The 12,244-nt window shown below is 42.9% G+C and overlaps 1 protein-coding gene across 1 annotated transcript in view; it reads right to left on the reverse strand.

Moving 5' to 3' along the window:
* LRP1B (LDL receptor related protein 1B) overlaps positions 1–12,244 on the reverse strand; it is a 1,229,602-nt gene that overhangs the window by 496,678 nt on the left and 720,680 nt on the right. The window contains exon 21 of the mRNA XM_060257450.1: positions 8,544–8,726. Coding sequence (XP_060113433.1) covers positions 8,544–8,726 — 183 coding nt within the window. The remainder of the gene's footprint in view (positions 1–8,543; positions 8,727–12,244) is intronic.

Below are 12,244 nucleotides of genomic sequence, written 5' to 3' on the forward strand. Positions count from 1 at the left end.
CAAACCTAATTTGGTAAAGATTTTCCCTTCAGATACCGTGCTTAATAGGTCCTTGATTAGAGGTATAAGGTAGGCATTCAAGTTAGAAATCCTATTGATCCCTCAAAAATCCGTGCAAAGCCTAAACCCACCATCCTTCTTCTTTCTAAATAATTCTGGGGCGGCGTGTGGGGTGGTTGCGGATTTGATGAATCCTTTCTTTAGGTTATCTAAAAACTTCCATAATTCGTCTTTTTCTGCCCATCCCACAGAATACAGTTTAGCCCTAGGGAGCTCTTGCCCCGGGATCAGTTCTATAGCATAGTCCATGTCCCGGTGGTGGGGAAACTCGTTTGCCTCCTCTTCAGTTTGGTGTAGTGGTTAAGTGTGTGGACTCTTATCTGGGAGAACCGGGTTTGATTCCCCACTCCTCCACTTCTTGGGTCAGCCATAGCCCTGGCAGAGGTTGTCCTTGAAAGGGAAGCTGCTGTGAGAGCCCTCTCCACCCCCACCCACCTCACAGAGGTGGGAAAGAAAAGGAAAGGCGAGAAAAGGGAGGGGAGAACCAGCTTTGAAATGCAACTATGGGAGAGAAGAGTTTTAGGACAGAGAGGAAATGAATTCCAATAATTGTATTGATCTAATCCACAGAAATAGCATGCTTGACAGGCAGTCCCAGATCACTCAAGGCCTTAAGGTCATAACCAAAACCTTGAATCTAACCCGGTACTCAACCGGCAACCAGTGTAGCTGATGCAGCACAGGTAGAATATGTGCCATCTGTGGTGTTTTTGTCAGGCCTCATGCTGCCGCATTCTGAACCCATTGGAGCTTCTGGATCAGACTCAAAGGTAGGCCAGCATAGAGCAAGTTAATCTGGAGGCGACCGTCACATGGATTACTGTGGCTAGGTCTGAGCGAGATAGGAGGAGAGCTAGCTGCCGGACTTGACGAAGATGAAAAAAATGCCACTTTGGCAATATGTGTAACCTGGGCCTCCATTGAAAGAGAGGTATCCAGTGTCACTCCTCAGCTCTTGACAGTAGGCGCTAGTGTTAGTAGCGCCCTACCAAGAGTCGGCAGCCTACACTACAGCTCTAACTCCGCTCCACCCAACCAAAGAACCTCTGCCTTTGATGGGTTCAGCTTCAACCTGCTCTTCCTTAGTCAGCCCACCACGGCCTCCAAACCCTCAGCCAGAGTTGATGGAACTGTAGCCGACTGGTCATCCAACAGCAAATATAGCTGGATGTCATCTGCATATTGATGACACCCAAGCCCAAAGCTCCGTACCAGCTCGGCAAGAGAGTGCATATAGACATTGAATAATACTGGGGAGAGGAGTTCCTCCTGTGGAAGCACACAAAAGAGGGAATATTAAGTGGATACATCCTCACATTGTACCACCCTCTATCCCCGACTGTGCAGAAAGGAGGAAAGCCATTGGAAGGCCACCCCACATATTCCCAATTCGGCGAGGTGGTGAGTCAATAATGCATAGTCAATTGTGTTGAATGCTGCTGTAAGGTCTAACAATAACAACAACGCCAACCTGCCTCCATTCAACTGCATACGGAGGTCATCCAGTTGAGTGACCAGGACACTTTCAGTCCCATGGCCAGGGCGGAAACCAGACTGGAACAGGTCTAGCACCGATGTGTCCTCCAGAAAGCCCTGAAGCTGCTCAGCTACCACTCTCTCAATTACCTTGCCCAGAAATGGCAAGTTTGAAACTGGGCAGTAATTGGCTGGATCTAAAGGATCCATCTATGGCTTTTTTAAGAGCGGTAAGACCACTACCTTGAGGCCCTCTGGAAACACCCCTGTCTCCAGGGACAGGTTGATTATTTCCTTCATAGGGCCCCGGATTCTCTCATCACCAACCTTAACCAGTCACAAGGGACATGGGTCAAATAGGCAAGTGGTGGGCCTAACAGCACTCAGGACTCGGTCAACATCATAAAAGGAAAACAGATTGAAAGAGTCAAAAACTGAACCCAAAGGCGGCCAAGGGGCCTCCAATTCACTTACTGTATCAAGATTGGCAGGAAAGTCACGATGGAGCAACAGGACTTTATCCACAAAACCCCTCATAAATTCCTCTGAATCAATAGCCAAATTTCTGCCAATCCAATCCAACCCAAATACCTTTATTGGCATAGAAATAAAAAGTACAGCATAGCAAATTTACATGGAGTTTCAGTTATAAAAACCAGTCAAACATCAAGAAGGGGAGCTAGTCTTTTGCTCCCTGATTGTTATGGCAGCCAAAAGGTACTTTGCAACCAGGCTTGTGATATGGGAACATTGGTCAGATAGTAGAAAAAAAAACTAACTTCACTTCAGGTAATCCATAAAAAATTAGACAGAATAGGTTTGATTATACAGTCCCGCACTTCCCCATAAAAATCACAATAAAGTAAGACATGGGCGACCATTTCAAGGTGCCTTCCATTACATGGGCAGACTCTATCCTGATAAGGGATGTTGGCAAACCTCCCAGACAATACCGCTGAGGGTAGAACATCGAGTCTTGCTAACATAAAAGAGCGGCGTAACTGGGGTGAAGTAATCTGGGAAAGGTAGGCAGCAGGCGGCCCATGATCTGGGAAGATACCAAATGTTAAAGGGAAACAAGTTTTCTATCCAGAAGAACAAAGGGACTGTTTCTCAATATCTAAGATCCTCTGTTTCAGGATTCTGAATGCCTGCGTTTCAGTTAGCATACAGAGGTTGTCCAAGGGTACATCTATGAAATGTATTTTCTTCTGGATCTGACTATACCAAGTGGAAACGAAGGAATCCGCTAGCATCATATGGTTATAACTAGCAGGGTCTGTCCTAAAGTGTAGGTGTAGCCAAAACTTTATGGTTAGTAGCCATGCCCTGGTCTCAATCAATTGGGTTCCAGTCTCTAGGCACATTGCAGCATAGCTGACACAGCTGGGGACCCCTAAAATATGGCGTAAAAATGCTGCCTGAATTTACTCAAATTGGAAATTGAGGGCGCAAACCCAAATGGGGATCCCATATAACAACTGAGAAACTGTTTTAAAAACATGAATGGCAGCTGGGACAATTTGGTTGCAGTTTTTGTAAAGAAAAGCTAACCACCACAGATGAACTACACCTTTCTGAGATGACTGCTTGCTTGCATTGTACTGTCCAGTTATGATTATATTGGAAAAAACAACAAGTATTTGAAAGATTTCACCTGTTCAATATTATTTCCCTTGAGGCACCAGCTTTATGGTTCCCAAGACATTGAAAAAACTAAAATTTTGGATTTTACATAGTTTATAGACAGGAAATTTGTATCGCAGTAAGAAGTAAAAGCGAGCAACAGGCGCTTGAGGCCCTTCTGCAAACGTGACAGTACAACTGCATCGTCGGCATAGAGCAATAAAGGGATAACGGATGGCCCAAGTTTGGAGGAGAGACTATTAATAGCATTTAGAGAGCGGCCAGATCATTCAGGAATAAATTATCCAGGAATAAATTAAACAAATAGGGGGCTAGAATACAGCCCTGTTTGACTCCCCGATTGGAAATGATCTTTGAAGTTAATGCACCTAGGCCGTTATATCGCACTTGACAGCTATTAAGGGAATACATTTTACGAATAAGAAAAAGTAGGCATTTATCCAGACCCATGATGTCCAATTTGTTCCAGAGAAGATCCCTGGAAGGCTGCAATCAGCCTTCTTCCCCCTCTATCACTGTATCAAGGAAGGCTGCAAACAGCCTTCTTCCCCCTCTATCACTGTATTTCTCTATCAGATGGTTAAGAATTATACAGTGGTCCATTGTAGACTTGCCAGGACAAAATCCGATCTGTTTCCTACTTGGGAGATCCCTTTCTAACCATGAGCCAGATGGAGGGCTGCTTAAGGGGTTGGCAATGCAAGCAAGTCTGCACCAGAACTGCGATCCGGCCCTGCAGGACAGTTCTCGGATTGGAGTGAATGACAATTTCTACCACTATTTGATCCTCTTGGTATGAGGGATGTTAACGACCGAATTACCCTAAACAGATGCAATGGAGCCTGAATAGAATTCCCTCTTCACAGCCTTCTCATAGGCTTTCACAAGTGTCCTATGAGATGTTCATGTTGTCTCATTGCAAGTACGCCACCAAACTAGCTCTAGTCATCTGAGCTCCTGTTTCATCCCTGAGTTTTTCTGTATACCAGGGGGATGATTTCCCACAGGAGCAGAGAGGATGTCGGGGTGCGATCTCCTCAATGGTTTCAGTGAGATGGGAATTCCAGTGTCCTATCAGCTCATCTAGAGAGATGCAGGAGGGCTGTGCATTCCACAGAGCATTCTGGAACCCAATATGGTCCATTAGTCTCTGCGGGCAAGTGAAAATCAACTCGCCGCCTAGAGGGGGGAATGGGGAATGTCCAGCGGGGCCGTCTGCATGAACATTGAAGTCCCCCATGACCAATAGCCATGGTTACTCCAATGCCCACCCAGCCACTGCCTCCAACAGGCCCAGAAGGCTGTCTGCCTTAAAGTTAAAGATAGTTAAAGAGCAGCAGATGTCTTCACTCTGGCTAACAAACTCAAAGGCTGCCACTTGCTTCCAAGGCGTCCTTCTTTTTCCGACCCAAGCACCACAAAAAGAATCACTTTCTCATATATATTAAACACCATCATTCACGGATACCACTAGATTCCCATAGCGGGTTTCCTGGGATGGATTTCCCATAATGACAGAGAAATCACTGGGCTATCAGAAATGTTTTATGTAGCTAAGATACAGCAGCAAATAAACCTAGAACACATCTAAATTCACCTAGAACACATCCATTAATACAGTTATCAGTCACACAATATATGATTGCCTCCAATCACATTTCCTCAGATTCAACCATCCCCATTTTGCTTGTCCTAGTTGGGGAGCAGCACCAATGTGTGTGTGTTGCTATTAGGGATGGGCACAAACCAAACCACAAACTGCTATTCTTGCATGAATCAAGACAGTTCATGGTTTGGTTCAGAACCATGCCTCCCACGAACTGTCCCCAAACATTCCAAACCTCCCAATTCTGTTCAGACCTCAGAACAGTTCAGACTTCAGAACAGTTCAGATGGTTCCTACTCACTTAGCTCCCCAGGCACCAATTGGCTGCAGGGCGCCTGAGGAAGCCAAGGGGAGGCAGTTTAAACTGCCTTCCCTCTGAGCCCCAGCTGAACCCGCAGGGAGAGGTTTCCCCACAGCACTGGTGTTGTACTGGCTCTGTTGCACTGCCTGGTAGAAACCGGGTGGCACAGCAGAGCTGGCAAAGCTGCTGATCCTGTGGGGAGACCTCTCTCTGTGGGCTCTGCTGTGCTGTGGCTTCTTCCCACAGAACTGGCTGTTCTTCAGGCTCTGCTGGGGTGCCCGGTTGAAACTGGCCAGTGTAGCAGAGCCAGCAAAGCAGGCAATCCTGCAGGGAGACCTCTCCCCATGGGCTCAACTGTTTCCGGACCAGCTGTTCTTCAGGCTCTGTTGGGGTGCCCAGTTGAAACCAGACAGCACATCAGAGCGGGCAGAGCGGCCAATCCTGCTGGGAGAGGTCTCCCCAAAGGACTGGCTTTTCTGCAGGCTCTGCTGCGCTGCCCAGAAGAGCCCAAGCAGAGCCTGCAGGGAGAGGTCTCCCCTGTCTTTCTTCACTTCCCCAGCCATTCTACCAAGGCTGGCTGGCGGCAGATGGGAGAAAGATCTTGGAGAGATGTCTCCATTGTATTCTATGAGCTCATGGGATACAATGGAGAGATTGGGCCATAGCTGCAACGTGACCCCAGAGAAGGGGTTTAAAGTTAAGCCCCTTCTCTAGGGTCATGCTGCAGCAGCGGCCTGATCTCTCCCCCAGCCATAACGAACTATGAGTCTCTGAACCATGGATGCTTTGGGAAAATGGACAGTTCCTTCTTCTTTTGAAACATGAAAGGATTTGATCATACTAACACTAATTTACAGCTCAGTTAAGATTCCTTGGATTTCAAACTGGGTTTCATTCAAATATATGCACTTCCAAAGTTTACTTTTCCATTTGGTTTTAGATACTGGTTGCATTCAAAGTAAGATTAAATTAATTTATGTTCAAAATTCCTGCCCCTCAGTCCAAGGATACCTTTAAACAAACAATCAAAAGTTGAAAGAAAGGCACACAAGTGTGAATGGGAGATAAGTTGGTCAAATCTATCAGAAAGTCAACAGAAACAGAAGCACACTGGCTACATCAGGCTCCCTACAGGGAAGGAAGCATTAATCAGCATCCAGAAGTAGATGACCTATAGCATGACCTGAGCAAATGTGTATAAAATCAGACTATTATCAATGAAGATTCTAATCAGCTTGTCTCAAGATGTATTCTGAATGAGCCTCACTACTGATTGATTACATTCAAGTCAATTTAATATCATTTAACTTTCCACTAACTAAAATTACTTTTAACACAGCAATGTGCACCATGGAAAGCTAAAAGAAAGAAAGGTTGTACGGGGAGTGAATCTTCTCTATGCACATTGCTTCTGAGTCAGGGAAGAAAATACAGTAAGGAAGAGAAAGAGTAAAGGGCCAAGGTCTACTGCTGGCTCCTGTTAAACACTGCAAAATGGATTGGAAAGCTGCAGCAACAGCAAATTGCTTGAACTGTTTCCAAAACTAATTACTGAAATTCTCTATTGAATACCAGGAGAGAGGCAGAGCACAATATCAGGTACTGCCAATCTGCAGAAGATGTCTTATCAATTGGAATGAAATCATTCTATCTACTCCTTATGTGTGTACTTATGTGTGTACTGGAGATGGTGATGAGGGAAATAAATATACAGACCCATGGCCAGGAAGCAGGTTTATAATTCCTAACAAAACAAGTAGCACCGAAACTGAAATATAGTCCAATTATTTTGTTTCAAATTAGAATGACTGTTCTTTCTTTATTAAGACATTTGGAACTTACAAATAACTATTTCACATTATCCTGTCAGAACATACTGGGAAAGTCCTTCCTTCCTTCCTTCCTTCCTTCCTTCCTTCCTTCCTTCCTTCCTTCCTTCCTTCCTTCCTTCCTTCCTTCCTTCCTTCCTTCCTTCCTTCCTCCCTCCCTCCCTCCCTCCCTTCCTTTCTTCAGCAATGAAATTTACAGAATTGGAAGTGTCTGCAGTCCTACAGTCTACTAATCATAATTGTCAAGCATGGTAGAATTCCATTGGTGATTGATTGTTTTAGGGTCCTCCATAAAGCTGGCCTATGAAATGTCATGGAGGACTAAGGTCTGTTAACTCTGTTATTCTTCCTCCTCCCCCCTTCTTGCTTTATGGCTTGCAAAGTAGAAGTAGAGAGAAATGAAACTAACTTGAGAAAGAGTAATCAGTACCTTCCCATACATTCCTGTTAGGGAGTGCGACACATCCGGGGAAAGCAAGGACAGAGTCCTGATAACGCCATGAGAATGTAAACATTTATGATAGTTTATGTGTGAGAGCGCATCCCTCGCCCCCACCTTTTGGAATCCTTTTGAAAGTATGCCTTAAAAGTATTGTATCAATGTATCTTTAGCATCACTCTCAAGAATCTGTTACACTGAAAGTATCGGTCTATCAATAAACGTAGTTTTGTAGCAAACTTGACTTGTCGTTGAAACCGCATGCTTGACAATAATGGCACCATAGGAATGTTATATATATACCATGCATATGTGATTGCCCCCCTTTATGCTTCGTCATTGTCAATGTTGAAAACTTCTCTTCTATATGGGGAGAGCACCATACCATGTTTGTAACCACAGAGAACATCTCAACTATAGTTATGGGCCACAATGTCATAATATATGACACATATCAAAGGAAAAGAGTTATGTCTCACAATAGCTTAAGCAATATGTAGAGTGGAGGGAACTGGAAGACCAGCCAGTTGCTCAAAGACCCTTCTTCTCACCCCTTCCTTGCAGATAACTTTCCTGAGGAGCAGTGGAGAGAATGGGCATCCCCTAGCTGCTGTAAGCCCTTGTAACTGAGCCTCAGCCCTGTTGATTTCCAGCATGCAACCTTTTCAAAATATGAGCTGACCTTGAGGTTCAAGCCTTTGGTTCTAAGTCTTACAGCTGTAGCCTGGACCTAAAGGGTGGGGGGGATTTGCTAGGGGAGGGGGGGGGAGAGAGAGATGTCCTGCACTCCAAAATCATTTCTCTTCTATTTGTTTGGACAATATTTTTATTGTGAAAGTTGCTTTGGGTCTCCACTGGGGGAAAAAAACACACAAAAGCATGTAAAAGCTTAAATAAATAAATGGAACCCCATGTTGCAATACCCATACATAGCAAAGCAAAAATGCCCCTGTACCAAAACACGATGAAGCATTTTAGAATTATTAAAGTGATATTTTCTTTTGTCAGTAATGGAGGAAGCTTATACATCAGTTCTAAGGCAACTCAAGAGTTTGACCAACTCTTCTTAGCATAGAAATCCAGTAATATTTTTCTGCTCCAGGATCCATGGCATGTTTGGGATTCTGCTATATTTCAAATAGTAAAATCATATGATTTAAACTCTACACAAAATATTAGGGGTACCTGTGGTCTTGCATGAGAATTTTGTTCTGTCATCACATGGGCGAAGAGTCCCATTGCAATATTTTTCATCACTGCCATCTTCACAGTCCTTTTCACCATCACAACACCATAACTCAGGAATACAATTCCCATCAGGGTGGCACTGAAATTCTTTTCCACTGCATCCTCCAAGAGAGACTGCTTCTAATGTAAAACAATAAATTAAATAAACAACTAAGTTTTTTTACTCATTATCTGTCCCTTTCCAAACACTGGATTAAAGCCATGCAAGAGAGATGATAGATCATATTCTGTGCCATTGGTGCTTCTTTCTTTGTCCTTAAACAGAAACGACAGTATTGAAACATGCAAAACAAGCAAACAGCCAGCTCCTGTCATAGTCTCATACCTGAAATTTGTATTAGAATGATATTGGATTGAATCGAACGATTCTAGGAATAGAGAGAATTTGTGTAGATTATTAATTTGCTTCCCTTTCCTTGGCATTGCTCTCTCAGCAGGATTCATACTTCCACTCTTGCATGAGCTAGTTCCATTCATGTACAAATGAGGAAGACAATTTTGGTTTTCTTGCTTCAACTACATGGTGTATTATGTTGGATTCCCTCTTGGTAGTCAGTAGCAGTTAAACATCTGGATCTAACCCATCATCAGTGTTATTCTTCATGTTTGGTCAGCTTGCAGTAATATAAATTTTTCCATTAGAGATATTTTCTGTTTGATGATGCATTTCCTGGACTTTAATGAATGCTGTATCAAGTAGTACTCTCAAATAATAACTACAGTGGTCTTCAATTTGTGTAATTAGTTCAAATAGTAACAACAATGGTCTTCATTTGGTGACACAAACATATTGATTAATGGCGCGCACATATATATATATCAAAATGCTTTGTATAGAACAATAAAGCTGACATACTGAGCTATAGTCAACAGAATTGTCAAGATGTGGAATTAAATTTACATATATTGTTTGAAGACAAATTTACAAAGCAAGTTGAAATTCGTGTGCATATATTTACCACCTTGTGAATATAGACCTTCAGCCAAATATGTGTGTGAGAGAATTCTTAAAAATATTTTAAGTATAATTATAATGACAAATTTTATTTTATTTATAGACAGGGGACAGAATGGTTTTATTCCAGAATGAGAACCATCAGAATTTGTGGTAACTTGGAAGAGAGAAAATAGGGAATGAAGAGTAAGACTTATTGAGAGAGAACTGTGATCAGATACAATGAAAGATCTTATCATGGATGGCCACCAGTGGTTTTCTAATGCACCTTCATCTAGACCTCCACATGTAGCAACTTTTCTGAGTGTCTGACAGTTTGGGTGCCTGTCATTGTATTTTGTCAGGAACCCTACGGTATTCATGGAACTGAGCGATAACATGCATGGGGGGGCACATTTGGTAACTAATGAAATGGACTGAATACTTTTTGGCAGGGGTCATTTTGTAGAAAAATAGGTGGTGGAGCTCATTAGCATAACTCATTAGCTTATCCCACCCCCCCAGCCAAAAGCAATACGATGCAAGAAAGTAGAGCTAGTGCAAGCTAGTGAGGCCTGCTTGGGCTGACTAAAAATCCAGCCAGCCCAAGCAGGCCTCGCTCGCCTGGGGCAGTCTTGCCCCCCACCTTCAAGAGGCCAGCAAGCCATCCACTGCCCAAAATCACATGAGAAGTGGAGAAAGGGTGGTATGGTCTTCTCCAGGGGTTAATGAGGGCTGCTGGGGGCGTGGCAAAGCCCCTGGTGGCTGGCTGGCTGTCCACTCTCCTAATCCAGGGATTGTTATGCAGCTGCTCCTACTATTCAATGGACAAGGTAGGTGGGAAAGAGGAGGGGGAACTCTCATTAAGGTTCTGTGAGCTGCTGAGTCTGAGGCCTGCTTTTTGATTATTAATCTTGCATTATAGTCTGTGCATAATTAAAAACAAAACAAAACATTTCCTTATCTTTTGTTAAAGCCATCCTGTTCTGTAAAGAAAATAGGTTATTTCCTGATCTAGTCAATTATTACTTGACTTCTAGTCATTTCATTCCTCTGGTTACCAGAGCTGGAGGCTAGTGGGATAGAGCTGGAGGCAATATGCCATTAAGTCTGAGACCTCAGCCATCCTCTTCGTTATCCATCTCACTTAATCAAAAGACCCAGATCCCTTACTTCTACCCTGCAAAATATATTTTGAGCATGCTTTCTTTCGAGGATTGCAATATTTCATTCCAGTTTTGTTTTTGTTTTTTCCAGTCACTCTGGTAGTTATAAATGGTTTCTTCTTCTATTTAAAATGACTCACTCTTATCAGTCTCTTTCTTGCCTGAAAAATTATCAGAAAATTGTTGCACTGAAGCAACTTGTTTCTCTGTTTTACTAGAAGACTGAAAGAACACCAAAGCTACCTAAAGACATTTTACAAAAAAGAAAAAAAGAAATGCTGCAAATTCAGCTTCTGCAAAATTCACAAACATAATTGTTTTGAGTCCTCTGCAATTTTATACTGCTCTTCTGTGTTGTCACTTTGAGGCAATTTCAGGTAACTCTTGCTCAAAGCCATCACTTGACTAAGTTTCAAAGTCAGGGAGAAGCAGTGTTTTGGGAGATTCATAGAATTCTTCAGCAATACATATTAGATTCCATACAGAATTAAAATGTGTTTATATTCTAGACTTTGGCATGTAAAGTATCTATGTTGATGCTCTAAGAAAAAAAATCCATTCTTAAAGTGTCTGCTGATACTATTATGTATCATTACAATATTATGGTTTTCAGGACACTACAGCTTAAACGAATGGCTTTTGCTTGTTTCCGGATTTTCTAGCAGTGGCCATTCATGCCTGCAGTAATCAGTTTATGTTGGATTTATGAGCGCATATTACATTTTGTGCAGGACTGCATTTCAAAAGATAACAGGTGCCTTCTCAGGCCTATTTGCTTCCAATACCAGAGACTAGTATTTTCAGCAAGAGCCCTCAGTGGTTAGAAGAGAATGGAAGTTTAGTCCCTACTTGGGACTGAGTGTTATTTTTCTTCCCATCTTAAGCAGCAGTTATCATTCTGCGTGTGCCAGAAGAAAATACTAAGTTGTAAATAGCCTTGCAACTGCACTGCAAACTGTAGTATGAGAGGTTTAGCTGTGTTCTTGTCACTAATGGGCTTTTGGTGTCTATTTGAAATTTGGCACTAGTCATCTATTTGTCTGTGGAAAGTATTCTAAGTTGTTACCGTGACATTAGCCCAATGGTCACATTAATCAACTCTTCATGGCTAGTGAAACAAACTAACAATGCTGCTGTTGGAACTGTAAACACATGTCCTTGATTGTCTGACATTCGTTTAGGAATCAACTCTGCACTTGATCTTAGCCAAAAGGCCAAGAAGCGATGTTTAGGAATCAACTCTGAACCACCTATCCAGTTTCCTATTGGAGTAGTCTGTTCCGGTTGCCCTTTAACTTCAGGTGTACTGATCTTGGTTCTATGGAAGTCAGGTATTCTGCTTCCTGGACAGATGCAGACCTGTAGGCTCTGGAGTGCTTTGAGCACTGCTTAGGTACAAAACATAAAACATGTTCAAGTGCCATGCAGTTTATGCAGAAGTGATTGTATTTCAGAATTGTTACTTTAATTAACTTTATTTAGGTAATTTCCCCCTCCCTACCCCCCATGGCAGGCTCAGGGCGGTCACATGCACAGGT

Source organism: Heteronotia binoei, chromosome 16, assembly GCF_032191835.1.
Source record: "Heteronotia binoei isolate CCM8104 ecotype False Entrance Well chromosome 16, APGP_CSIRO_Hbin_v1, whole genome shotgun sequence".
Classification (NCBI taxonomy): domain Eukaryota; kingdom Metazoa; phylum Chordata; class Lepidosauria; order Squamata; family Gekkonidae; genus Heteronotia; species Heteronotia binoei.